The sequence below is a fragment of the Neolamprologus brichardi genome, chromosome 3 (assembly GCF_056152115.1).
Source record: "Neolamprologus brichardi isolate AB-2024 chromosome 3, ASM5615211v1, whole genome shotgun sequence".
Taxonomy (NCBI): Eukaryota; Metazoa; Chordata; class Actinopteri; order Cichliformes; family Cichlidae; genus Neolamprologus; species Neolamprologus brichardi.
The window spans coordinates 24,643,656-24,671,079 of NC_142106.1; the positions used below are offsets into that span (position 1 = coordinate 24,643,656).

The following is a 27,424-nucleotide window of genomic DNA, read 5'->3' on the forward strand; positions in this document are numbered from 1 at the left end:
ACCTTTAGAAACTATTTACTTTGCCTTGTTTGGTATCATTCTTTTCAGCACAACCTCACGTTTCTGAATTTACAGATATCTTTTCATTGTGACATACTGTATTAACACAATTGATATAAAATCACACAAAAAATATAAAATTCGAGTAGAAAAAGTTATACTTTTTACTGTAACAACCACAAAAATGTTTATTAAATCACATTTCATAACTTTTAATGCAAATATAAATTGTCAATTTTAAAATCATATGCGCAACTTTTGCAAACAACAAAGTTATTTGAAGCCATTTACCTTTTACCCTTTTTAATAACCATTTCAAACTATTTACAGAACAATCAGCTGTTCTGCATTCAATAAGATGCTACACAAATGATTTGTGCCACTCCAAAACAATAATTTCTGTCCACTATAAAGGAGAACATCACAGCCTGATACCTGCAAATCTGACAGCAGCAGGTGTATCACTCCTTTTTCTACTTGGAGACAGCAGACGCCTTATTGTTCTGACGCACAACACCAAACTATCCACAACACTACACACTAACTACACAAGACAGCACATTAAATACACACTTCAAACACGCTAAACGTGACAAATCTCTCACATCTCAAAACTCTCTCTCTCTTTTTCTGTTCTCTCTCTCTCTCTCCCCTAAACAATCAAATGTCACTTTGCCATATCATTTTTTGATTGGTCAACATGGTGCATTTTTCCACCAACAGAACGAGCTGTTTTTTGTTTTCTTTAGTTTTTTTGTTTTTTCTCTCATAAGCAGAGAGCGCTTGCTGCGCTGTCCTTAGACAGTAGACGTGACGAAACTATACTGTATGCGGTAAACTGAACACAGCTTCAACCGTCTGTTTGTTGAAAAATAGTAACGGACCGCATTTTCCTGTTAGTAACATTGTAACGATAGAAATAGTAATTAGTTAGATTACTCATTATTGAAAAAAGTAACGTAACAATGCCAGCTTTTATGAATGCGCTTTAGTGTTTAGTGTGCACTTTAATAATGTCGACGTTTTCATAGTCACAAATGATAACAATGACCATTCACATGTGATTTTAGATTAAAACTTCATTTGATCTGTTTCATAGTTAAAATCTATGCCTATATTTGTATATATATTTTCTAAATAAACGGTCTACTTCCTGTCTGAGTGAGGACGTTTGATGTTTTCAAAAAAGTGCCTCCAGTCCACATACAGACCTCCTGTTTGATTTGCTGATTGTAGTATTATATTTTATGAATCCTTTATTTATCCAGGTAAAAATCTCATTGAGATTCAAATCTCAGTTTCAACAGAGACCATTGGTACTATCATGGGCCTCAATTTTATGTTAAAAGTTCATCTTTCCAAACAGAAGCTTTAAAAAAAAAGACAACAGAGTCAACTTACACATACTAGATAGATAGATAGATAGATAGATAGATAGATAGATAGATAGATAGATAGATAGATAGATAGATAGATAGATAGATAGATAGATAGATAGATAGATAGATAGATAGCCCTTTATTTGTCATGTGCTGTGACAAATATGCAGTGAAATTGGACCCCCTTCCGTCCGTCCGTACATTCATTTCACAGACATCACATTAGAGGGGACAGGTCGGAGAGAGGTAGGATGGAAACAATGAAATATGTAATTCACGAGGGAAGACAGGGAGAGAAAAAAACAAACTCCGGCCAGACTGAGCTTCTAGAAGAGAACAGTTTGAGAACAAAAAAGGAGCAAACTTCTTCTTCTTTATATTTTGCTACAAAAAGCTTCAGTCTCAGGAAGTCAGCCAAAAACCACTGGGAAATGTTTGCTCATTTTCACTGTTCAATGTGGGGAACACGTTTTAGCACATCCATGCTTGTTCTGACTCAGCGTGTCACTAAACAGGAAACCTCAAAACCAAAGGAGTCAAACACTTTTTCACACCACTGAACAGTAAGACTGACAAAGAAACAGCTTCAGTAACCAGAATTCTGATCTCTGCATCAGTCTGAGTCTTCCCGTTGTTACTAACCTCTCTTAACTGTTCCTAATAACATCAGCTAGAAAAAAAATCTTTATTTGGAATTGCATTCTGCTGTTTTAAATCTGCTAGATGTGCAGTTAGTGTTACATCTCTTACAAACTCACATCCAAAATCTTCACAACCAAAACAAAATGTAAACCAATGTTAAAAAGGAACTTTGACTTTTCCAGCTTGAGGGCTTTCATATGCTGATTTTAGCTCTGCGAATCATGTTTATCTTGCTGTTGGCTTCACAGATTCTCATCGTGGATGCAAGAAAAAAAGAAAACAAGTTAAAAAAGTAAAGTTAAAAAAAGAAAAAAGTTACTGAATGTCATGGTAATTTTGGGCTTTAAATAATTTATTTGAAGTCTCCATTTTCCTGGGTAAAATGATTTTACAGCATACATCTTTAACAGCATATAAAAAGCTGCTTCTTCACAAGGGGTCACCACACAGCATAGCTCCACATGTTTGACTTGGCAGATTTTTGCCTTTGCTGACACAAATCCAAAGGGAAATAATGTCTCCTCCCAGGATCAAATTGAGGATCTTTTGCTTGTTAGGTGACTGTGAAAACCACTACACTTTCCTCTAATCCACACAAGGTCAAATGTATACATACACTTAAATCTTTTAGTCGGTGCTGCTGAAGGATCTACGGTGTCTCTTAACTTGCCAAAGCTAAGACCTCCTTAGTGATCAGGATTGACTAGTAAAGTGAAAATTGTTAGATCTCCAAAGTCAGTTCAGCCTATGAGGCTATCAGGTGTCTACAGACATTTTATTAAAAATTCAAATCTTTAAACACAGTGATGTTGATAAACTCCAGCCTAATCTTAACTGACTATACAGTCAGTGCAGATACAAAGTTGTGTTAACCAAATGTTTTCAACCATAAAGCCACTATTAACATCATCAAACCAGACTATTTGTAGTTTGAAGAAAAAGTAATGATACTTTTACTTTTTCAGATTTTATTTTCTTACAAAAGAAAGATATGTCAGGTCTGACACAGTTACATTAAAAACTGGATTTATTTAAACAAACAAAACTGAAGCTAAGATATTTTTTGTGATTCAGTATGAAAGCAATGCCACTCACAACTCATAAAGATGATGTCAATCTACAGAGAATCAGCTAGTCAGCCACTGATGTTACTGTCAGTCGCACAGATGTGGGAGGTTTTACACAGTTTGAGTCGCTACGCTTTAAACAGGAAGCATCGAAACTTTTTCTGTTTCGTGACCATTTATAGACAGGTCGTTTCCATTGAAGTAAACAAGAACAAAAAATGAAATTAAAATAAGTTAAGCTTCATAGCATTTAAGTACGTGTGGTGAAGAGACAACTTACAAACACCACAACTGTGTCTTAGTCATTGCCGGTAAGCTCTCTCTGCTTCACATGAACACGTGATACCAGGAAGAGCACACTGGTGCTGGCCAAAGAGACACTGCAGCAGATGAACAGTTTCAAGTTCTTAATAAAGGGTCCGCTCATGACTATATTAATCCATCTTATTTCTGATTTTATTACAGAAAACTGTAAAACATGTCTTGAAGCTATGTTTATTTTACTGACACAGTTATAGTCACACACAAACATCCTTTTTTTTTTACACAGAGCCATATAGGTTTGGATTAATAATAATTGTAATAATAAACTACTGATGTTATCTTTGTGTAATATTTAAATTTAGTGATCTGAAACAAGTGACAAACATTTTTAAAAAAATCACAAAGGAGTCAAACATTTTTTCACACCACTGAACAGTAAGACGGACAAAGAAGCAGCTTCAGTAAGTAAGTAAGTAACCAGAAGAACTGAACGGATCAGAGTTCAGATCTCTGCATCAGTCTGAGTCTTTCAGATGTTACTAACCTCTCTTAACTGTTCCTATATACTGTGAAATAAAGGAGGTCAGGAAAAAAACACGTAAAAGTAAAGTGTTTTATGGCTTCTTAACCTCCTAAGACCCGAACTCTTCCACGGCATGCATTTTTAATTTCTCTGTGATATTTGAACATATTGGGACCTGATGAATGTAAAAACAAAGAATTGCCAGATTTTTTTTTTTACCTGATTTTTGTTTCTAAGAAAAATGAGAGCCACATATGAGGATATTCATTTAACATTTTGATAAAACAATGGCAGTATAATGTCCTCGTAAGCAGATATCAGGCACTTTATCAGGCACAACTCAAAATGTGATGTCCACATATGTGGACAGGAGGGCCTCGGAGGTTAAGGAAATGTTCTTGGTTTTTGTTAAGTTACTAACACTGACCTATGAATCATTCAGGTAGCTAACTCCTGAATGGGCAGTGAAATGGTTTAAAACTGTTTCTCTGGGCACTTTGTTAGCAGCAGCCTGTCAAAAAAACAGATTAATTCTTCCAAACAGGTGACTGGAAGCCAAACTAGAAATAGGAGGAACACACTGAGGTGTGCCAAAATTATACAGCAGCCTCATTTCAGCATGACAATGATCCCAAACACACAGCCAGTGCAGTAAAATCATACCTGGATAGAAAAACACACAGTGGAACACTATCAGTCATGGATTGGCCTCCCCAGATCCTGGGACTCAACATGTGGGATCATCTAAAGGCAGAAACAAAGACTTTGAATGTCCATCAAGAAGCGTGGAGAAGTATTAAAAGAAATCTTGTCAAAGAGAGTTCAGACTGTGAAGATGAATAAAGGTGTTTGTGGTAGGACATGGTCTGTGAGGCGGCTGCAAGGGAGGCGGACGCACCTGAGCGCCATCCGCTATCATGCCTCGCCGGCTTAAAAGTCTATGCTGGGTACCAATCTCACCTCATACACCAACAGGCACTTTGAGCACTCACCCACTCTGTGGTTTCCTGTGGTTTCTCTGAGGGCGGTGCATTGGTTGGCACAAGGAGTCATAACCAGAGGCATCTGCAGATAAAAAGAGTCAGCTACTGTGTGACTCACTTTGCTGCCACACTGACAAGATGACACGTTTTTCAATCTCTACGCTCATTCCTCTTCTTTTTATCAGCGGCGTTTCTGGGAAACTGATTCAAGCCGCTGCAGGAGATGGTGTAAAGTTTCCCCTCACAGACGAGTGCATGAAAGGAAGAGGCACGCTGAAACGTCGCCTGCAGGACAACAGCCTCCATTCAGTCGGGGATCTTGACGGCAGCTGGAAGCCGGCTCCAGGTTATATTAACAGGTTTTTCCAAAGCAGCGACTCTGTGATACTGACAAGTGCAGATATCATAGATGAAGGCTATTACGAGTTTGACTGCAACAACAAGAAAGAAGAGAGTGCACAGCTGCAGGTATTCATACCTTCTGATGTTTTTGTACACGAGGGCGAGGATGCCATCCTCCCGTGCCGCTCCATCACAGCAGGTCAGTGGGTGAAGTCTGTGCGCTGGAGGAGAGATGGAGAAGTGGTGCTGGAGCTGGATGTCCGGTCGGGGAAAACCACATATGGAAAAAGCTTTGATGAAAGCCGGGTCTCAATACCATCAGACTGGCACCAACGAGCAAACCTGTCCCTCATCATAAAGCGAGCAAAGGCGAGCGACGGAGGAGTTTATTACTGTGACATCGACAAAGTGGAGAAACACCGCTCCGCTGTCCGCCTGCACGTCTCCACACCACCAACACCACCGAGCACCACATCACAGCCTACAACCACAGAGAGGGTAAGAACACCGACTGCATTAGTTTCAGACTTCACTGTGAACATTAAAGGTTCACTAAGGTATTCTTCCACACAACCACACAGATAACAGAGCCCAGATCAACAAGAAATGTATTCTGATGATCGGGGGAAGCCTTTATGGCAGTCATGGGCTTTGATAACTCGGTGGAAGCAGCCTCATAGTCAGTGTCATAATGGTCGCAGAAGCTCCATAAAAACCAGAAGCCCCTGTTTTTCCTGTTTGGCCAAAATTCTACAATTTTCTGCAATTTTAATGTCACCACATCTGCTGTCCAAGCTTCAGTCTCACCACTCGTCGCAGCACATAAAGATCTCATCCTTACGTTAAGCTTTACGGTGTAAAATGTTTTATTTTCACTTTAACTGAAAGCATTAAAAGTCAGTTAAAACTGCTAACTAACATTTCTGCTCTGTCTTCTTGTCCTCTGCAGCCATCAGAGTGCTCTGACTGGTCGTGGAGAACATTCTTCATAACGGCAGCTGTACTGGTTTGGCTCTGCTGGTTTCTGAGGAACAGGAAATTCAATGTGCGCACTCGAGGTTTCAGTGGAGGATCCTCAGAGCAGGAACAAGAAATAAACTTAAAAAATGTTACCATCAACAAAGGTGATGGACACCTCTGCAACGGCACAGAGGAGGGAGGAGGAGGAGGGGCTGAAGAGGGCAGAGAATCAGACTGTGACCAACAACACATGCTAAAGTCAAACGGGAACCCTGACTTTATAAATGATGAGCTGAAAACAAAAAACAACTCAACCCTTATAGTGTAGAAGGTGAACGTCCAGTCGCTTTCTTTCAAAGCTCTTCAGACCACTTTACAAAACTCTTCATTCTTCAGAACTGTTTTATTGTTTATTCTGCTTACTTATTTACTCCCCTTTTATATTAAAATTATTCATTTACAGCGAGCACATGTCCTGTTTTGTTTGTACAGATTTACAGTCTTCACTCTGTTTACTTTGCTCTTTATAAAAAAACTCAGGGAAGTTGCTGTGTGCCAATAAAGTTGAGATAATAACAAACTGACACTCTAACCTGATGAAGATTACAGTCATTAAGAGATTTTATTCATTTATTGCACATAGTGAGACATTTTTAAACAACAGCTGCAGGTATTTGTGTAAAATCAAGACAACAAGGAAAAAAAAAAAGTTCATACCAAAAACATTTGAGTAAATAACAAGTGGGGAGAAAACAATGAAAATCAAAGATACAAAACATCAGCAATATAAAGCTTGTAACAGATCAAACAGGGTTTTTGTTCTACACTAGGATCTTCATTTATTTTACTGCCTCCACCCTGAGAAAGGCAGGACCTCACTGACGTAGTAGACGATTCCCAGGGAGAGGAGGAAGCTCAGGTCCTCCACAAACTCCTGCCAGGTGTTTGTGAAGTTTATATTGACTGAGGTTTTATGAGCCAGCTAATGCAAAGAAAGTTCAGCCTTCAGGGTAGTGGAGCCAACTCTACATGTGGAGTGAAGATACTCTGTGAACATGAGGAAATAAGAAATTAAATTATTATATGCTGATATAATCAGGATCTGCCTGCATGAATCACTCAAGAACAGAATCTCTCACAGATTTATTTCTCTTTGTTTGCTGGTTACACTGTCTTGGATGTAAACATTACCTTATATGGCCATCTGTTAGATAGGTGTGTGCAGACACTAGAGCAGTGCGTGGCAGCAAACACTGTCAGATTCAACTGACTCAGCACATAATGCACTGAGAGATCAATACAGACTCAGTCTATTCTCTAAGAGTCGTCACAGTGGGACAGAAGTTTCACTGAACAGAGACATTTTGCTTCCAAAGAGTTTTTATGTTTTTCTTTCTTTTCTTTTTTTTAAACTCTGGGTTCATTTCCATGAGCATTTTAAGCTTTGTGATTTAAAGAATGCCAAGAAATAAAAGGTAAATCCACAGATTTCAGTTAAATAAAGTCACACACACTTACCACCTTTAATTTATCCTGACCAACTGCATTCACATGTCACCAAAGTTCCATTTTAATCCTGGTCAGTGTTTGTTATCAGACAGTGGACAGAAAATGATCATATCACAGTGATTCATGCAAACTCTGTGGCATTCATGAAGCTCCATCCTGATATTTAGATCCACACATACAAGAAAACCGGAAGAGCAGACTGCAGCTCTCTGTTTCTCAGAGAAGGTCACAGATTTGGAAGGTGCTGGCATTTTTTGAACAATTATTAATAAGCAAAAACTCCAAGTAAACCTTCTCTGATCCCACACACGCCACAGACATCATTCACATGACGGTGTGCACATTTGAGCAGCACAAGCCAACTAAAAATGACCACTAGCTAAAAAGCTGTCCTGTAATTACTGTGATTGAGACCAGGCTTTTACTGCAGCTGACTCATTCACTGAGAGGCAGCAAATATTTGAGCATTATTGATGTGAACTGAGACGTGATGCACTGACCAGAGCAGCAGTAAAAACGGTGGCTTAATTTAGCAGAACTGCAAATGAAGGGTTATGAAGGGTTTGCACTGTGCAAAGCAGCTGATGAGCCACATTTAACCCCACATCCACAGCCAGCTCAGGATCACCAAGTCATGCATTATGAATGTGTTTCATGCAGGGAGAAAATGCAAAGTCAAAACAGGAAAGCTTGTGAAAACACTTCAACGCCAGCCACCAAGCTGAGTATTTCACAGACATCTATAGACATTTAATTTAATCTTAATCAACGAATTATTCTCCTTCAATCACTCACTTATGCTGTCACACCTACAACAACAATCCTCCCACCACTCCCATCAGCTTCAACATCATCCACATCATTTCTGTCTGCGGCTGAAGCTCAGAGGACTCGTTCAGTGCAGCAGAGACAGTAAATCTTAGAGCTACTTATCTTCTACTACCTCAGCTTATCAGCAAACCCACTCAGACAGTCCACTACATTAAATTCAACACATCACACAGTCATTACCCTGCATTTAGTAAGATATAAGCACAGAAATGAAACCTGGTTTTCCTCTCTTGCGTGTCAGTAGTAAGTAGTGCTAAAATGAATATCATTGTTACACAGAGCGTCCACATGTGCACACACAGGCCTGTGATAGTCAAAGTGTCAGTGTGCTGGCAGGTACAGGAGAATCTGTAGGTGCCACAAATCCCCTGAGGTAAAAGTTGTAGAACAGCTGATCAGCCCTGAAACAGCTGAATCACCAGAGCGAACACAATCTATTCCACCTTAAACGCATGAACGCTCTCAGTCACAGTCTATTCTTACCTGCACGCATGACTGAACAGTGATTTTACTTCATCGCCTGTTATTTGTGGAAGCTCTACTGAAACACATCAAACTGAGTTCACAAGCTTTTCAGAACACTTGACCTTTGACCTTGACTTTAAGGTTGTGGCCTGTGATATCAATTTAAAAATCCTGGGTTACGATGTTCTCGAGAACGTCATTGAGGCCCAGCAGTGATATTCTGGTCATAAAGTCTGGCTCACAGCAGGTTAAAGGCTGTTACACACCAGACGTGCAAAATTTGTGTCAACTTCTCATGTGTTAAAAATGTTTTTCAGACTCATGAATTTTAATGCAGCCGTTCACACATCGTCTGATGTCACAGCACAAATTTGAGGCATTTACTTTTTCCTATAAAAGTTTCATTTTCATGATTTTCCTGTACAAATAAACAAATCTGACCAATCAGATCACTGCATTTAGCTAAAAGTGTGCTCAAAGCTCAAAACACACCAGTGTTGAAAACACAACTTTAGACACAGTCTCTGAAATGATTCCTCTGCCTCTTCAGATCTGATCCCATCTCTGCTAACAAAAGCTCCACCGGCTCCACTGACATCCTGAAACATGTACGAAAGCTTCAACTCTCGGATCAAACCATGAAATTCTGTCTGCTCCTGAGAATCAGATGAACCCAGAATCTCAGTTTCCTCCTTTTCCTGTTTAGAAACATCAGCTCATCATCACTGGATGTCGACTACATTTTTTTCACAGTGGGTTTTTTATGAGCACATATTGAGGACAAAGTCATGGCTGGAGGATCTGTGAAGGCTGATCTAACATCATCATTACAGTTTTTTTTATTTATTTTACCAGGTCATGAACACAACACTCTACTTTGCTTTTTAAATGGAGTAAATAAAGTTTGTTATGAGTTAAAATATACACACAGTGGACAAACTCCTCACTGTCAAAGTCTGAACCCTAACAGTGACCAATGACCTCAGAAAGTGAGAGGAGGGACTCCAATCATCCAGCTGGTTGCCATGGTGACCAAATCATGGAGCCAGAAGTCACTGAAGCACAAGGAGGAGGTCAGGACTCAGAGTGAAGCTCCTGCAGCAAACACACATGTGAATGTAAAGCGTTTGATGGTTTACAGAGTAAAACACAAACAGGACCTGATGCTGTGAAAACTACACCAATGAAACACACGTCTGTTTCTCAGCAGCCAAACACACCTGATCATCCACACCATCCTCAGCCTTCACCTCTGCTGCTGCTCCACCCACACAGCTGAAGATGAAGATGAGCAGCATCATGTCAGCTGAATACAGCACCTGCAGAGAGGGAGCAGCAGAGTTATGATGAGTCTTAACAAGCCTCCTGACAGCCTTCATATTCACCAAGAGGTTGACCGTCATCATCGTCATCTGGAGTTAGAGCTGGGTCCAGTGCACTGAGCTCCAGGAGGACTTTAACTTGGGTCATGTGATCAGCTGACCTGAGGTTTCTTTCTGATACACCCTGTACAACATATCAGACAGTAAAAGGATATCAGACTGGTGTTTTTTACACAACACTTTCATTTAGACGGGGAGACTAGAAAGTGATCTGCTCTGTAACCTCCTGAGCCTCAGCCAACAACACATTAGCACATGTAACAGGAGCTACTGTTGTTACTGCTTTCACAGTCACAGTTTGGATTATGTGAAGTTGTTGACCAGTAATACTGAAGAGAATCACCCTGTTAAAGGAAACATAAAGCAGTTAGCTCCAAATTAGCTCCACAGCAGCACTTGTTTACTCAGCGCTCCCACACAGCCGTCAATAAATGTTAAGACTTGAATCATTTTGATTTCCACTCCTGAGGGGAAATGAATGGCTGTGGTTTACACTGCTGTCAAGTAACGTGCTCTGCTTTGTGCTGAGAATATACTGATGCTTCTACAAGCCACACAGTCTCAGAGCGGTGAGCATGAACCAACAGATGGGGCCCAGCAGGAGAACAATGAGTTAAAATTTAATTAATCTGAATCACAGTTTTACAAACTCTGTGTTTTAAAATCTAAATGCAGTGATTTGGAAATCTCATAAAGTCACAACACAGAGACGGACTCATCTTGGACTCTCTGCTCCCGTGCAGTAAGTACAGTTAATAAATGTCAGGGAGTCTGTCTGCCTGCTGAGGCTCAGTGCAGAATTGAGCTCCTGAGACCGAGGTCAGTCATCTCTCCAAGTGTCACTCAGCCTGTCAACAAGGTGCAGCCAGTCCACAGCTCTCAGTGGGAAACGCTGTGCTGATGGACGTTAATGTTGCCAATCAGCAAAGATCAAAGTCTAGAGGCAGGAATCACCAGACAGCACACGATAGGATCCTATCACCATACTTCACTCATGATAGTATATTGTTGCATTTTTGAAACATTTTGCGATATTCTGAGTATTGCAAAAACAACAACTGTGATTTATCACTTTGTTTCTGCAAATTATGTCCTCAAAGTTAAACTTTGTCAACATCAGTTTCATCCAGTCAGATCAACTATTTTTTGCACCAAAATGAGACGATCAAACACACCAACACTGTCAACAAATCCTGACATAATTGTTGCCACGAGACAGTCAATATGAAATCAGTCTGTGATTGACTGGGATCAGTTTGCAGTCTATTTCTGATAATACAGCAATGAATGCTGATAAACTGTCAAAGCCAGTGAGAGTGAGCCATTAGCTTACCTTAAAGTTGTTGTAGGTCTTTACCCTGTAATATAAAGTGCTTTGCCTACCATCAATGTATTTCCCCCAAACCTATTGGCAATAACTCTAATTTTAAACAAAGACATAGCGGGTGTACCATTTCTGTGACCTTTGAACTTGATATGTGTGTGTGGAGTGGCTCACCAGTGACTGTATAAAATATCTTACAGTCACTGGGCTACAATGATCCACTGGATTCATCATCATATGAGAGAAAACAGGAGGAGTATATATATTTCTGACTGTCAGATTATTCAATGGGAGCATACTGTGACTGCTTTTTATGTGTTTTATTAAGTTTTGTTTGTTTGTTGGTGTGCATTTGTGCTGAACTGTGCTGTTACAGAGAGAGAATTGCGACCACAAAAAATTAGTTCTTTGGTAAATCCTTTAGTCATCAGTGTTGCCACAAAGTAACAATAGCATGACTGAAAGTACATCGCCTGATCCTGCTGCTGCTTGTCAGAGGGGGGAAAAATCTTTGGCAGGAAGTCATTTTTTCCTGTTACTGTATGTGGCTGATGAAAAAACACCACAGTAAGGATAGGATTTTGCTGTAGTTAAACATTTCACACTTACAGAGAGGAGAGTTGCAGTGATACAACTTTTATTTTTTCAATAGGAAGAGGGCCATGTGACACATCAAACTTATTGGTAATGTCACAAGAAAAACAATGGTGTGCTTGGTTTCAACGTAACTTTATACTTTATTTACAAGTTTCTGACCACTCATAAAATGTGTTCAATGTGCTGCCCATTGTGTTGGATTGTCAATGCAACCCTCTTCTCCCACTCTTCACACACTGATAGCAACACCGCAGGAGAAATGCCAGCACAGGCATCCAGTATCCGTAGTTTCAGGTGCTGCACATCTTGTATCTTCACACCATAGACAATTGCCTTCAGATGACCCCAAAGATAAAAGTCTAAGGGGGTCAGATCGGGAGACCTTGGGGGCCATTCAACTGGCCCACGATGACCAATCCACTTTCCAGGAAACTGTTTATCTAGGAATGAACGGACCTGGCACCCATAATGTGGTGATGCACCATCTTGCTGGAAAAACTCAGGGAACGTGCCAGCTTCAGTGCATAAAGAGGGAAACACATCATCATGTAGCAATTTCAAATATCCAGTGTCCTTGAGGTTTCCATTGATGAAGAATGGACCCACTATCGTTGTACCCCATATACCACACCAAACCATCACTTTTGTTGTTCCAACAGTCTTGGAGGGATCCATCCAATGTGGGTTAGTGTCAGACCAATAGCGGTGATTTTGTTTGTTAACGTCACCATTCACATAAAACTTTGCCTCATCACTAAACAAAATCTTCTGCGTGAACTGAGGGTCCTGTTCCAATTTTTGTTTTGCCCATTCTGCAAATTCTGTGCGCCAATCTGGGTCATCCTCGTTGAGATGCTGCAGTAGCTGGAGTTTGTAAGGGTGCCATTTGTGAGTAGCTAATATCTGCCGAAGGGGTGTTCGACTAATGCCACTCTCCAGTGACATGCGGCGAGTGCTACGCAGCTTCATTCTTGCTGAATGAAGCTGGGACAGCCACTGATGTTTCTTCATTAGTGACAGTTTTCTTGCGACCACATTTTGGCAAATCAAACACTGAACCAGTTTCACGGAACTTAGCAAGCAGTTTGCTAACTGTAGCATGGGAGATGGGTGGTCTCGTAGGGTGTCTTGCATTGAAATCTGCTGCAATGACCCGGCTACTGCGTTCACCAGATATCAACACAATTTTGATCTGATTGGTTTGTCTCCATGTGTTAGCCCTGTGACAGACTGGCGACCTGTGCAGGGTGTATCCTGCCTCTTACCCTAAGACAGCTGGGGTAGGCTCCAGGCTCCTATTTTTATATCTTTTTTTTAAATAAATTCAGTATTTATTTTCAAATCTGCACACAACAGCTGAGTGTCTCTTTATTTAGACTCAACTGGTGGTGAAGCTGCTCCCTCAGGTGTGGATGCAACCTCAACCTCCTGAAGATCTTCTATGACTCTGTGGTGGCCTTAGCCATCTTTTACAATGTGGTCTGCAGGAGTGGCAGCATCCCTGCAGGGGACAGGAAGAGACTGAACAGGCTGATCCAAAGGGCCAGCTCTGTTCTAGGCCCTCTGGACCCAGTGGAGCTGATGAGTGACAGGAGAATGGTGGCTAATCTGTCATCCCGGCTGGACAACATCTCCCACCAAACACACACATCCACACATGTTTTTTGACAACGTTGTATTTTATTCGGTTGTATTTTTATTCTATTGTATATAGTATTCTATTCTATTCTATTTTATCCTATTGTGTACAGTATCTTATTCTTATTATCTTATCCTATTCCAGTGGGGGTTTTTCTTTCTAATTTTTGCCATGTGACTTTGCACTGTCCACTTTCTCCTGTAACAAAACAAATTTCCCACTTGTGGGACTAATAAAGGTTATCTTAAAATCATATCAGGGAAATTTACAATACTGATATTTGTGGTGATGTGTAAACAGTTAAAGAAAATGCTCTACATAACTCCTAACAGATCTCAGCAGCTACATTATAAATAATCCAATTTTCACATATATGGGCAAACACACGGTTCATAGAACAAACCAAACTCTTGCAAAGGCAGTAGATCAAATGTTTGTGAAATACGAAACCGTCTAAGGATTTTTTTTTGTATTAGAAATGATGTGTTAACCTCTGTTAGAGTGTGTAAAAAGAATGCAGTGAACCATACTCGCTGACATTGGCAGGGAGGCGGCTGCCGACACACGACTTGTGTAGGCGGAGCTTGTCCCATCTGACCATCCAGATTGATCGGAAAGTCAAAAAGATAATAATAGAGCTATTTAAATCTGTCTTCTTCTTTTTTTGAAAATAAAAAAAACCTTTCTGTCAGTGTCATTCATTACTAAAGGTATTTCCCTAAACAATGAAATGAATGCTAGATATGTGCGATACACACATTAAAAACTGAAGCATACACTTTCCACTTTTACTGCAGCACAAAAAACATTAAAAAAATACCCAAATGAACTGTTTGGAGTTAATGGCCTGAAAGGCCTCGGGTTGAGCCAAGTAAAATGATTTGTACAGGCCAGCGAGAGGTGCTGTTGCACTAAGATCGGCCTCCTGGCTCTGTTTATTAATGAGGGCCTATTATACTCAGCATTAAGGATAAACTCAGTTTTTTAAGTCACTAGATCGAGAGTAAATAATTTCTTTTCAATGGTAAAAACTACAGGTTCATGCAGAATGCATGATTTTTAATAACTGTAGCTCTCTTTGTATAAAACACATACTAATAAACTGATGATAGAACAAAATATAATTTCAGTAATTAAACGGGGAGCGTTATTTTTCAGCTGCTGATGTGTTTTTAATCTCAACTCCCCTTCCTCACTATAAAATCACGGTGTTAGTATCACATTCTTTTACCGGTACCGGTCCGTGAGTCGTTTGGTACGGCGAGAGTTGAGGCTCAGGTGTGAAATGTATGGTTTTCGGGGTTTTTATCGGTTTTCAGCGTTATTTTGTTATCGTTTTTATCATTAACACGGTTTTCCTGGGTGTTTTCACGTGTGTTATGAATAAATCTTCTTTTTTTCTGTACCGGTACTGGTTTTATTTTGTTGTATTTATCTGTGACACTTTAAAGGCCGGTCCATGAAAATATTGTCGGGCATAAACCGGTCCGTGGCGCAAAAAAGGTTGGGGACCGCTGCAGTAGAGGATATGTTGTGTGAGGGAAGCTCTTCACTGATCTTTCATTTGTAAGAGTAGCTCAGGATCAGCAGCTGTTCTGCTTTGCCTCAGTAAATGCTGTCACTCAAACTATCCAACCAATCAGGGTTTACATCATTACAACCGCAGCAGCAGCAGCAGATACAAATGACCTCTGAGTGCATACAGACTAAACCTGACATTAACATTTCCTCTAACACACTCACCTCTTCAACATCAAGTGACCGTGAAGTGGAAAAGGAGACCAGCTGCAGAGCAGAGTGATGGTGAACACTGAAAAAAAGAAAAATACATTTTATCTGTTTAATTTAATCACCATCCATTCATATTTACACAGGATTTTAGATGTGACATTATATGAGATAAACATTAACAGTGACGGCTGACCTCAGAAAGTCAGACGGGGGACTTTCATCCTCCAGTTGTTCACCATGGTGACCGATTTATGGCCCCACAAGTCACAGAAGCACAAAGAGGGGGTCAGGATTAAGATCGAAACTCCTGTAACAAACAAACTTGTGTGAATCTGAAGTGTTTGTCGGAAAACTCAAATGAGGAACAACACAATCAGGACCTGATGAAACTGCAAGAATGAAACATGTAAACCAGCTTAGAGCCGAGCTCGGCTTTGGACCAAAACACAAAGCAAGTAGTGAGCACAGCAGATCAGACCTTAATGTGACCCAGTGGGTCATTTGTGAGCACAGCTGTATAGTTAAAAGAGTGTGGTCTGCTATTTTAATATGGTTTGATATTGTGTTCCCAGCCCAAGGTCGACGAGCTTCGTGGCAAGTTTTGAGGGGATGATGGTGAAAGAAACACTCCACTCCTTCATTCTCAGGATGGATCCTTGGAGCTATTTCCCCGTTCTTATTTTTATCAGCCAAGAAGTATTTGGAAATTTGATCCAAGCTCCTAAATCTGGGATTTCTTTAAAGTAACTGTGGAAGAAGGACAATCTGCATTACTACCGTGTTACTTTCCAATAACCAATAAATCTGTGTCTGCAAGGTGGAAGAAAAAAAACGCAGGTTGTAGTTGACTGAAATTCCTACAAAGACGAAAGAAACGGAATTGATGGCCGATTCTCTGTGTCACCTGACTGGGCCAGTGATGGAAGATTTTTTTTAACAGTGAAACAGGTTAAGAAAGAAGATTGAGAACGTTATTCCTGCACCAGACAAGCGGAAAACGGAGAAAAGATGAGGGGTGTCCATCTGTTGTGAGGCTGAAGGTCAACAAGAGAGCATCGGTAAGTAAAATGGTAAATCGCCTGTATTTATATAGCGCCTTACTAGTCCCTAAGGACCCCAAAGCACTTTACACATCCAGTCATCCACCCATTCACACACTGGTGATGGCAAGCTACATTGTAGCCACAGCCACCCTGGGGTGCACTGACAGAGGCGAGTAGCCATGTCCTCTCTTTTTAGAGCCAGATTTGACATTAGACCAGTATGACGGAGTATCAGTACCACAAATAGGCCTACATATATAAAAAAAACTGTATCCGTTTTGCAATTAAAATCGAAATAGTAGTAAGATGGAATGTGGAGAATGCAGTCGCCCTTTCAAGCCCAACTACTAACACGGCCCCCATCTACAAACACTTAATTTTTTTTTTTTAATGCTTAGAGCACGATGACCTTGAGGCGTCGTGACACGTAATTTCTTGGGTGTTTGTCTGGAATATGCCGAAACAAGGGATGTTTTGTGTGTGTGTGTGTGTGTGTGTGTGTGTGTGTGTGTGTGTGTGTGTGCTGCCACACGTTAATCCCTGAATCGGTTTTATGAAGTTTAGTATAAGGAATTCATATTGATTTGCATTTTATTCAGTTTAATCTTCAAGTCTACATTTCCGAAACATGTTTTGAGTATTGTGTTTTAGACTGCACGGGGCAAGATGCAAAATCCTTTTTCTTTTATGTAACAAAAGCGAACAAGCTTTGCTAAAATCGCTGAGATTACATCAGTAAATCTAACGAGGAGAACAGTATGGCGTTATTTGCAGTGTGCGGGACAGACACAGGTCCTCCAGTTGGCTCTGTGCAGCAGACAGGCTTAAAGAAAGAAACTGTGAGAAGAACAATGGATAGTCTCCCACTGACTGTACAAATATAGATGTATTTTTTAGTTGTTAATTATCTGACGAGTCGCTGTGATTTTGACGACAGAGATTTGCTGCTTCATTTTTGCCTTGCCCTAACTGAGAAACCTGACACCGGCTCATTTGCATACTAACAGTGATTGGCTGTTTAGCTGAGGGGGAGGGTGGGTGCTGTGTAAGTCTGCACGCGAGAGCATGGAGGAGAAAAGCGAACGAGAGACCGAGGCCTCGTGAGCAGATTCAGAGTATGTGTATGGTAGGGGTAATGGTTATATTTGGACACAGCACCAAGGAGCTTTTATCAACGTGTGTCTTGCCCCCGGAATTCAGATAATTATTATTATTGTTATATGTGTGTTATCTGTTCTCTGCAGCCGACACAGAAACTCCAGCCGAACATCGATAAGAAACGCGAGTAGCTGTCAGCAGAGGAGGAATTTGGACTGCCAGCCTGGAGAAGTTTTGATTCCCGTCAGTCCTGTGGAGGAGAAGATTTGGAGTGTCGGCCTTGTGCTGGATGCTGGTGAACCACCCAGCGCAGATGCGTTACCTTCCTGCTCCTGCTCACATCAGTTGCTGCAACCGGTTAAATATATTACTGCTAGCTGTATATTTTCAGCGTCTAAAAGCATACCCTCTGAATGTGTTTGAGGATGCAGGAAAAGGGAATTCATATTAATATGTATTTAATCCGTTCATTTAATCTTCAAGTTTGCATTTTTTTGAAACATTCCGTTAATAAGCCTTTTGTTTATTTAACGTTTTATCGAACTGCATGTATATTTATACAGACTGTGTCACTAAATAAACTATTCAATGAATGTCTGAGTAATTAATAATTACTTTAATAATCCATAATAAGTATTCTTCAGTCTACATGCAGTCCTTCTGTTAACACCAGTATCCAGTGTTCCCGTGCTCTTCATGGAGCCTTCAGCAAGTAAGAATTCAACACGAAAAACAAAATCACACCAACATTTAAACGTTTTTAAAATCACAAAAATAATGCGAATTATTTGTTTTCATTAATGGGGACATTAATGTCACTGAATAAATGTTTTAGGTACAACTTGGTATGTTAGTGTTGCCAATGATTTTAGGTTACTTTTGAATGTAAAAAATAATTTTCCACGATGCAGAATCGCTGCAGCTTCCGTGTGGCCCACGGGAGAAAGCTCGGCCTCCTTTCCTCTCTGCAGGAAATCCAATCACTGCTGCAGCTTGAAATAAGTTCATGTAATGCAAAATTCGACCGTTATACATATATACTGTACTTCAGTTTAAATTTCAGGTATATGTAATTTTTTTTTACTACTTTTACTACATTTTAACACAAGTATCTGTATTTTCTACTCCTCACGTTTTCAAAGACGGCTCGTTACTTTAGGTTTAACACATTTGACGGGAAGTTATTATTTCACGTCACTGCGCGCATTCAAACATTAGTATAGTATGTAGTATTTTAGTATTAGAGACACATTGAGGGTTAAAATGATAATTTTGAGAATAAAGTAGAAATTGTATTTCAGGATTGCAGTTGTTGTTTCCAGACGAACTGCCACGGCTCCTATACTCTATAAAAATAATTTTGTAGATGACTTGATAAAACAAATTAATCAGCCGTCTTAAGATACATCCTCTTTACTGCACCAAGGTGTAACCATCGATAACCAGAGAAGGAGCGAGCATAAAGGGGGTAACCTTTTCTAAGTGGCAGCTAATTTTAAATGAGAAGTTTCTATCAGCTCAACAAACATCAAGAAAAAGAGAAAAGAGTGTGAGAGAACTTCACTCAGACTGAGAAAGACAAAGACAGGAGAACGGAGGTTATTTAGATGAGCACTGCTCAGGAGTATTTGATTAACTAGAAATTTAAAGTTTACCTGGCAAATCCTCATTTTATATAAATTCAGATACTGGATCGATATGATGGGAAGTTGTGTTTTTTTTATATCATGAAACGTCTTCAAAACAAACTGAGGTATGTATATTTTGTTATTCAAATACAAGCAGTTACAGGTTAGTCTGGCAAACTGTGGTGAATTTACAGTAAAACACTGTTTTACACTGTTGCACAGTGGAGATGCTGCTCATGGTCAGCGATGAGGCTTAAACCAATTCAACCTTTATACAGACTGAAGTTTCTGGTATAAAGACGGTGTGAACAGTATACAGTCAGTGCAGGGAGTGAATATTAGCACCTGCAAAATCTCACTTTAACCCTTCACTTTACTCATTTTACTGTTTCTGAAGGCAAAGTGCACCTTTCAAGTATTTCAACCTTTATTTCCACTTAACAATGTCTGTCATGAGGTGTAATGGACAGACAACGTAAATGCAGGGCACTGCAGGTCAAATGAGCTGTTCGTTCTTTTAAAAAGACACAAACTTTGAACAAAGTCCAGACAGACAGGAATCCTATGAAGCACAGAAGTCACAGGGTGCTTGAATGAATCACCTGCCAAGGACAGAGAGGCAGACAGGACTGTACAGGAGAAGACAAAGTGGCCCCAACAACCCAGAACAGACCTTAATGAATGAATCTGATACTTTAATAAATTACTGTCAACAGCGTTTTTCCATTTTTCATGTTTCTACATTTCTGCTGCCCAGAATGATCTTCCCTCTGTTATAACAAGTTTACAACAATCAGCCAACAACAGAACAAAGTCTGATAATGAAAATGAGAATAATGCAGGTGCCAAAACATTAGTCTGTCCATATTACTGATAAATAATATTAACAATAGTAATAATGATGACACATTTTGGGATTTTTGGTTCAATAGTATGTATGTGATGATCCACACTCATTTGGACTCAATTTGGTAAATAATAAATTCAAATTAAGACTCTTTAATATTTTTTAGCTAAAAATGACGTCACCCACAGTTTCCTTTGTCCTGTGTTTGTTTTTGCTGTGAAGATCATGCATGAAAAAATGTCTCAGCACAGGCAGGATTTTCAGCTTCCAGCTTTTATTATAAGGAGAACAATCATATTTTCAGCACAGCTGCCTGATTCACAGTCATGACAAAGAGAAAAGCAGAAACAAAGAAGACGTAGCAGCCAGTGCAGAGGGAGAAGACAGCAATGACATCTATCAGCAGGAGCAGCTACAAGAAGCTGAAGTCCTCCATGAACTCTTACCAGGAGGTCCTGAAGCTGGACGTCCTCACTGCTCTGCAGGTTTATTAAGGAGGAGCTCTCCATCACCCTGAGGCACACACAGAAACTAATTAGTCACTTTTTAAATTTTTTTTTTATATACCCTCTCCACCTCTGTATATCTATATATAGGTATACAGAGTATACTAACCCGTTTCTCAACCTTGCTTTTGTCACTCACTTGTCAAATGATCAAATATCCCCCTCAAGTACCCGTCCTTTATGTTAATAATAAGAGGATCATCCTCAGCTGATGTCAGGCTGCTGAGAAACTAACATCAGTTCATGAGGCAGGCAGCATCAGATAAAAACTCAAATGGGGTTTTGTGTTTACTTGTACATGAATGAACTGATGCTCCTCAGAAGTTTATGCAAATAAAACCACATTTTAACTGTGTGTGAATGCACAGTATGTGCCAGCAAACAACAAAGAGGTAATGATGCATTCATGCATAAATAGACTGAAGTGAACTGTACAGCTCTTAGAGAACGTCCAAAATGTCACTAAATTTTACCAATTTTATGTTAATGTAATGTCCAAACTGTGAAAGATATATATCTATAGACTGCAATGACACTGCATTGATAGAATCGTGCTAATCAACCTGTGTTTCATGTTTCAACTGCACATTTTTTGGTTAAAAGTGAAACAAAGAAATTTTGAAATAAAGAAAAAAAGAAAAAAAAATTCTCAAAGAAATTCCTGAGAAAGTTAAAGCTGTTGCACTGTTTGAAATTCTGCAGTAAAATTGCAGCTTTCTAACCCTAAAATGATGTTGTCAATTTTCTGAGATGAAAACTAAAGATTCAAGTAGCTGATTGGATTTCTCTAATTAACAACATCAGATAGACACACTTACACATTCCAGTCTTTATAGACTGACTGTGTGGGATTTACTACAGAACTGGTGAGCGTGAAACAAAGCATATGAACGATGCATGAGTGTAAAATGAGTGGAGTAACTGGTTAACTTTAAATATATTTGATGGTGTCAGTCACATGCACTGGCTCACACTCCTTGTCTTCGAGGCAGGCTGGAACCTGAAACACGGTTTAGACTGTTTTGATTACAGGGATGTGGTTACATGGTGACAGAGCAAAGTGAATGCTGTCACTGACTGATGATAACACTTCCTTCTGTGTACATTTCACACATGAATAGTCTGAACTTAACTCCCTTATCAGCATCAGTGCGGTTTTTGCTTTTGTATTTTTTAATATTCTCTATCATTGTTTCTGACTGAAGCAGTCATAAAAGGAAGGTGTCAAATCACTTTCAGTGTGATAGCAAACAGAGACTGAAGCAGAAAATCTGACTCAAAGAAGCAAGTGGAAAATTTACAGACACTAGAGGTGGGTTTCAATAATCGATTTTTAAATATAAATGTATTTTGCCAGAAACAGCAGAATCCCAGGCTAAAGCTCACAAAACTATTTCAACAACCACCAAACAGCTAAAACAGCAAATAAGAGCAGATACACAGATTCCACACAAAGACGTAAACACAATGAGTGGAACCGCTGCATCACAATCAGTGAGATGTCTCCTTTTTCATCTGATGCTGTGTACACAGACACTCTGTTGGTGCTGAAAGCTGATAGCTCACTGATTCTGATGTGTCAGAATCAGTGAGCTATCACATCATTGTGTTTACGTCTTTTTTGCCCTCGATTGCCCAGTCTCTCTCCAACCAAACTGGACTGAACCAGCAGCAAAAGAAGATCCAAACTACGCTTCACATTAACATCGTCATAATTTCCTTCTTACTGTTGCTGTTTTGCTTCCATACACGATAAAAATCACACTTCATGCAGAGCTCGCTGTCTCTCTCCTTGTACTTCAAGAAACTCAAATCTCTGTGTAACGTTTGTCCTGTAAAGCATCCACAGGACACAGGTGTGAGGACAGCAATACTTTTATTAATACTGCGGTTTTCAGTTCACTGGGACACAGTCACTCCCGCTCTCTGCTGTCACGTCCGCTCTTCCGCCTCCGACTGTCACTGCGAACATATAAAGAGTGACAATCACCTTCACTTCTCAGCACACCTGTTCACCCCGCCCCTGCGCCGCCCCGGGAGCTCACTGCGTCACCCCTCCTCTGCAGCCGGCCAGCAACCACACCCACGCCACACTCTGTTTTCTGCATTATTCGCTTGCTTATCACGCACCAGTCTACCGTTGTTTACAGTCAGCAACTGTTTTTTTTTATGACTTCTGACAAGATAGCCTCTTTCCTGCTGTTCAATACAATTGTAAAGTTTTAAATTATGCCAAAATGCAAAATGCTTGGCTGTGTCTCTAATTAAACCTCTGTAACTTTGCTCTGCTTCACTTCAGCAGTATCAGGTAATGTTCATATGTTGATTAATGGTTTTCTTCGGTTTTTGTTCTACTACAGAATATTGTTAAGGTTATCTGCTATAAAAAGCCAGGCCAGGAAAATCTCCATCTTTTTCTGTGTTTTCTCTGATGAAGTCTCACAAGTGTCAGTACTGATGAATGATCAGAATGATAATATTTCTGACTGTCTGAGGTTAAATTTCCCCGATTCAAATTGTGGATCGAATCGATTCTAGAAACCAGTGACGATACAGAGCCCTAATTGAGACCTCGCAGAGGTTTCAGGTTTGTTTAGCCAGCTAGTGAAAAGAAGTGACACACACTTAAGAACTGAATCTCTTTAACAGTTAGATTACACTTTTGTCCTGGACGATGATATTACCTTACATGGCCATATGATAGAGATGTTTGTGCAATAGATGCAGGCAGAGCCACTCTGTGGCTGCAGAAACTGGCAGGGCAAACTGAGTCAGATTGAATGCACTGAAAGCTCAATCTATTCTTAGACTACAGAGTGAACTGAGTTTTCCTGCACATTTACATCAGCATATTAACCTTTTTGCTTTAACCTCTGCAGTTCCCTCTCTCTCACTTTTTCTGAACTCGAAAATCTGCCTGCCGGATCTACTTTTCAGAGGAGGTGCACAGTGATATCAGGGATATGCACACTGTACTTCGGGGCGTGTCATAGCCCCCATCCCCTCTCTTCCACTCACCAGTTAAGAAAAGTAACCAATCAGTGTTCAGAAAAAAAAAAGGCACTGCCCATATGTTTCCTCCTGCTTCAGAGCAAAGAAACGCTCTACTCCTTCATTCTCAGGATGAATCCTTGGAGCTATTTCCCCGTTTTTATTGGTATAAGCCAAGTATTTGGAAAGTTGATCCAAGCTCCTAAATCTGGGATTTCCTTTAAAGTAACTGTGGAAGTTACTTTAAAGGCCTGAATAGGGCTGGGCTATATCATACCGTTCATGGTAATACCGGTGTAATTTTGGACAACAATAGGAAAATGAAATATTGCGATAGAATATGGGTAAAACACACATGTGCAGTGCCTTTGTTTACATAACGCACATGGCGGCGACGCAGAATGAGAAGAGCAAAAGTGGATCGTTAAATGAAACCAATGAACCAGAATTGGTTTGTAAAAATGCTGCAACTTCAGTGGTGTGGAAGTGGTTTAGCTTTCGTCCCTTAGATACACAACAAAGCACTATTTTTGGTAGAGCATGCTAGCGGGGCGTCGTTATTACCGTCTTTTTTGGAAAATAAGGCACACTTAAAATCAATCCTTTGATTTTTGTGAAAATTGACAGTGTCCCTTATAATCCCGTGTGCCTTATGCATGAATTCTGGTTGTGTTTACTGACCTCGAAACGATTTTACGTACACGGCGCTCGAAAATCTGTCAAATGTTTTAGTATGACTTTGCTAAGCTACGAAACCGCACCGCTTGATGGATTGTCGGAGCATCTATCGTAGGCAGGAGCCCCGCGGAGTGATACGTACTGTGTTTCAACATAATATTACCGTATTGTGTGTGTATAACCTCTTTTTAAGTTTTGTGGATATTATACATGGTTATGCTGAGGATATGTCGGTCAGTTTCCACTGGAAATGCCTTTTGGTTTAACTGTCAGCAAGGAATTTGCATTTGCACTGTTACATTTTTATATAACTTTAATGCACATAAAAAACAGCTGCTTGTTTAAGTGAAAATACATTGATGGGGTTTTTTGCACTAATAAAGTTGTGGAGTTGTAAAGTATTTTGTCTAGTGTCAATTATATCGTCAGTTATATCATTATCGCAAATTTTCAAATGTATATCGTGATAAATATTTTTGGTCATATCGCCCTGCTCTAGGCCTGAATATCTGATCTGATCAGTGCAAGATAAATATCAGGCCGTCTGCCAGCTGAAGCTCAGTGGACTCATTCAGTGGTTCAATGACACTAAACCAAAGTTAATATACTATTGAATGACTTCAAACACTCAAAGCTACTTCAGTTGCACAAATTATTGTGGCTCCGCTACCCGCTTGTTTATTTTCCACATAAACCTTTCACAATAAAGGAGAAGATCCTGTTGAGATTTTTTCAAAATAAGCTGAAATGATGACAAACAGATAAACCAGTCAAAACAAATCCAGGACCTTATTTCTAAATGAGGCATGTAGCATGAACATGGTTTGGTTATGAAAAGTCTGCCACGGATCAGAAAACTGTTCTATGCAAATTATGCAGGAAACCAGTCCCCACCTCAGACTCAAACCTCATCACCCACCTAAGCAAGAATCACATGAAAGAGTGTGCAGAGTGTTTAAGGATGAGAAGCAAAAAAAGAGCTGTCAGGTGCTTAATAAAGTAAACCTTAGACTCGAACGTTAAAACAGGCTTTTCCCCGCAAGACGCCGTGTAATAAATGCTCACAAAGAAAATGGCGCCCTTTACAACTTATATCTAAAAATGTATAGTTTAATCCATCGGTCAAAACACTCAACCCCCAACTGAAAGCACTTCACGCACGTCGAGTTGCCCGAGATTCACAAAATTTACAGGAAATGTAAAAAATTGTGTGATATATATATCATTGTCGAGACGATAAATGTCTTATATCGGGATATGGGATGTTAGTCATAACGCACAGCCCTACCTTGAACCTTGTGAACCCTGTGATTAGTAGACAACCTGCTTGACCTCCCGAGCAATAGGCACACTAGCAGCTGTAACATGAGCTAACTTACTGTCATATCTGCCTTCCAAGTCCTAGTATAAACCTGAATCTTGGCAGGTAATAATGAAGACAGTCATGATAACAAAAATAAAAAAGTCAGTCTGGGCACTACAACTGACTTTACACTTTACCATAAGAGTGCATTCGCTCTCACAGCACTAGTTCACACACACATTATTCCCACAGATCCTTCAGCTACATAAAAACCATTGACATGCAAAGGCGCTGCATCTATTACTGCAGTTTCAACTTCCTCTTGAGTCACTGACATGTTTTACCTACATGGATCGCCCTAGAAATCAAACTACAGGTCAGGCTGGCAACAAATATTCACAGAAATCAGACACGCACAGACTGATTTCCTTTGTGGTGATGAAGGAAAACGCTGGCACATGAAAGGGCCTTTACCCTTCCAGGACCTGAAGCTCAGTAAAGCACCTCTTCTATGGCCAAACCCCGTCTGTTATCCGATTGGATTGTTAAATTTGTTATTGACATGACATTGACCAATCAGCTGAAATAAATAAAAATTGGGTTCAAAATTCACAAGTTAAAAGTCACACACAGCCAGGGAAGTTGAGCTCAGAGTTTTACAGTTTGTTTGTTTGTTTGTTTGTGCTTTGTATCTGTAAGCAGACCTTAACAAAAAAGAATTTGTAACTTGTGTAATTTTTTTTTACAAACAAATCTTATTTACACACACACACACAAATTCTCATCTGTAGATGCACAAATATACAATTTTCACATCTTTTGGTTTACAAGGTTACAAAACTCAGTTCACAACTATGCACAGACAAAGGGGGTTTCCTAACGCAGTCAGCTGCTCATTGACAGCTTACAAAGCGCCTCAGGCAGAGCACAGATGGACTGGATGTCAAACAAGTCCATATATGCGTGAGCAGGCAGACGAGCGAATACTTTTGGCAGTATAGCGCATCTGCCTTTTTTCGGTTCCGTGTTGTAGGTCTTTATAACTCATTACTATAATGTTATACAAACACTATTCGTGATTGTCCTTGGTCAAAATAAACTTAAGTTGAACTCTGGTCGCACTGAGGACAAAACAAATAGACCACGGTTACACTAATAGCTTGCGCAGCCTAGCATGCTAGCAAGGCTAAAATGCTAAGCTACTATAAGCCTAGTCCTTCCATTGGTTACGTTAATACAGTTGCATTGTTTCCCATTAGTTAAACCTTGTCTAAGAAATTACAAAACTAGAGGGACGTGTCAACAGTTTAATATTTGCTGGATGTTCATGAGAAACCGTGAACGTTGTTGCTACCGTCAGCGAAGCTAACGAGCAGCTAGCTGAGGTACAACGATTACCTGATGTCCGGCTGGAGTCCTCTATAATCCCGAGTGAAGAGAAAACTCCTTACTAACTTTCCCATTTCTTTAATGCTCAAATCTGGTGTATATATTTTTTTTCTATTTGTGTTTAACTTTTATTCAGCTTCCTTCTCTTACACTGTTCCCAACTCACCCTGACAAGGAAAGAAAGGCAGGAAATAGACGAGGGTCAGGAAGCCGTGTATTTCTTTCACGTTAAAGCAAATTAATTGCTCTGTAATACCGGTCGCGTCTCTTATAGCAGATAAGGTTACACAGAGTAAATTATAC

At 39.9% G+C, this 27,424-nt stretch overlaps 1 protein-coding gene and 1 long non-coding RNA gene across 3 annotated transcripts; one reads left to right on the forward strand and one right to left on the reverse strand.

The window, feature by feature from the left end:
• Positions 1–4,996: 4,996 nt before the first annotated feature.
• LOC148103970 (uncharacterized) lies at positions 4,997–6,488 on the forward strand. The gene is made up of 2 exons (XM_087839248.1): positions 4,997–5,698; positions 6,150–6,488. Exons 1-2 carry the CDS (start codon positions 4,997–4,999, stop codon positions 6,486–6,488), a joined length of 1,041 nt encoding a protein of 346 aa, XP_087695374.1.
• A 205-nt stretch (positions 6,489–6,693) lies between these two features.
• LOC102785668 (uncharacterized) lies at positions 6,694–27,317 on the reverse strand. Of its 2 annotated transcripts, none has more exons than XR_015717124.1 (7): positions 27,131–27,317; positions 20,701–20,767; positions 15,832–15,945; positions 15,651–15,717; positions 10,186–10,284; positions 9,947–10,060; positions 6,694–7,207 (listed from the first exon to the last, which is right to left on the reverse strand). It is a non-coding gene; the product is annotated as an uncharacterized LOC102785668 (long non-coding RNA). The 2 variants fall into 2 exon arrangements; XR_015717125.1 differs by having other exon boundaries at positions 6,695–7,207; positions 9,947–10,020.
• Between the last annotated feature and the right edge of the window lie 107 nt (positions 27,318–27,424).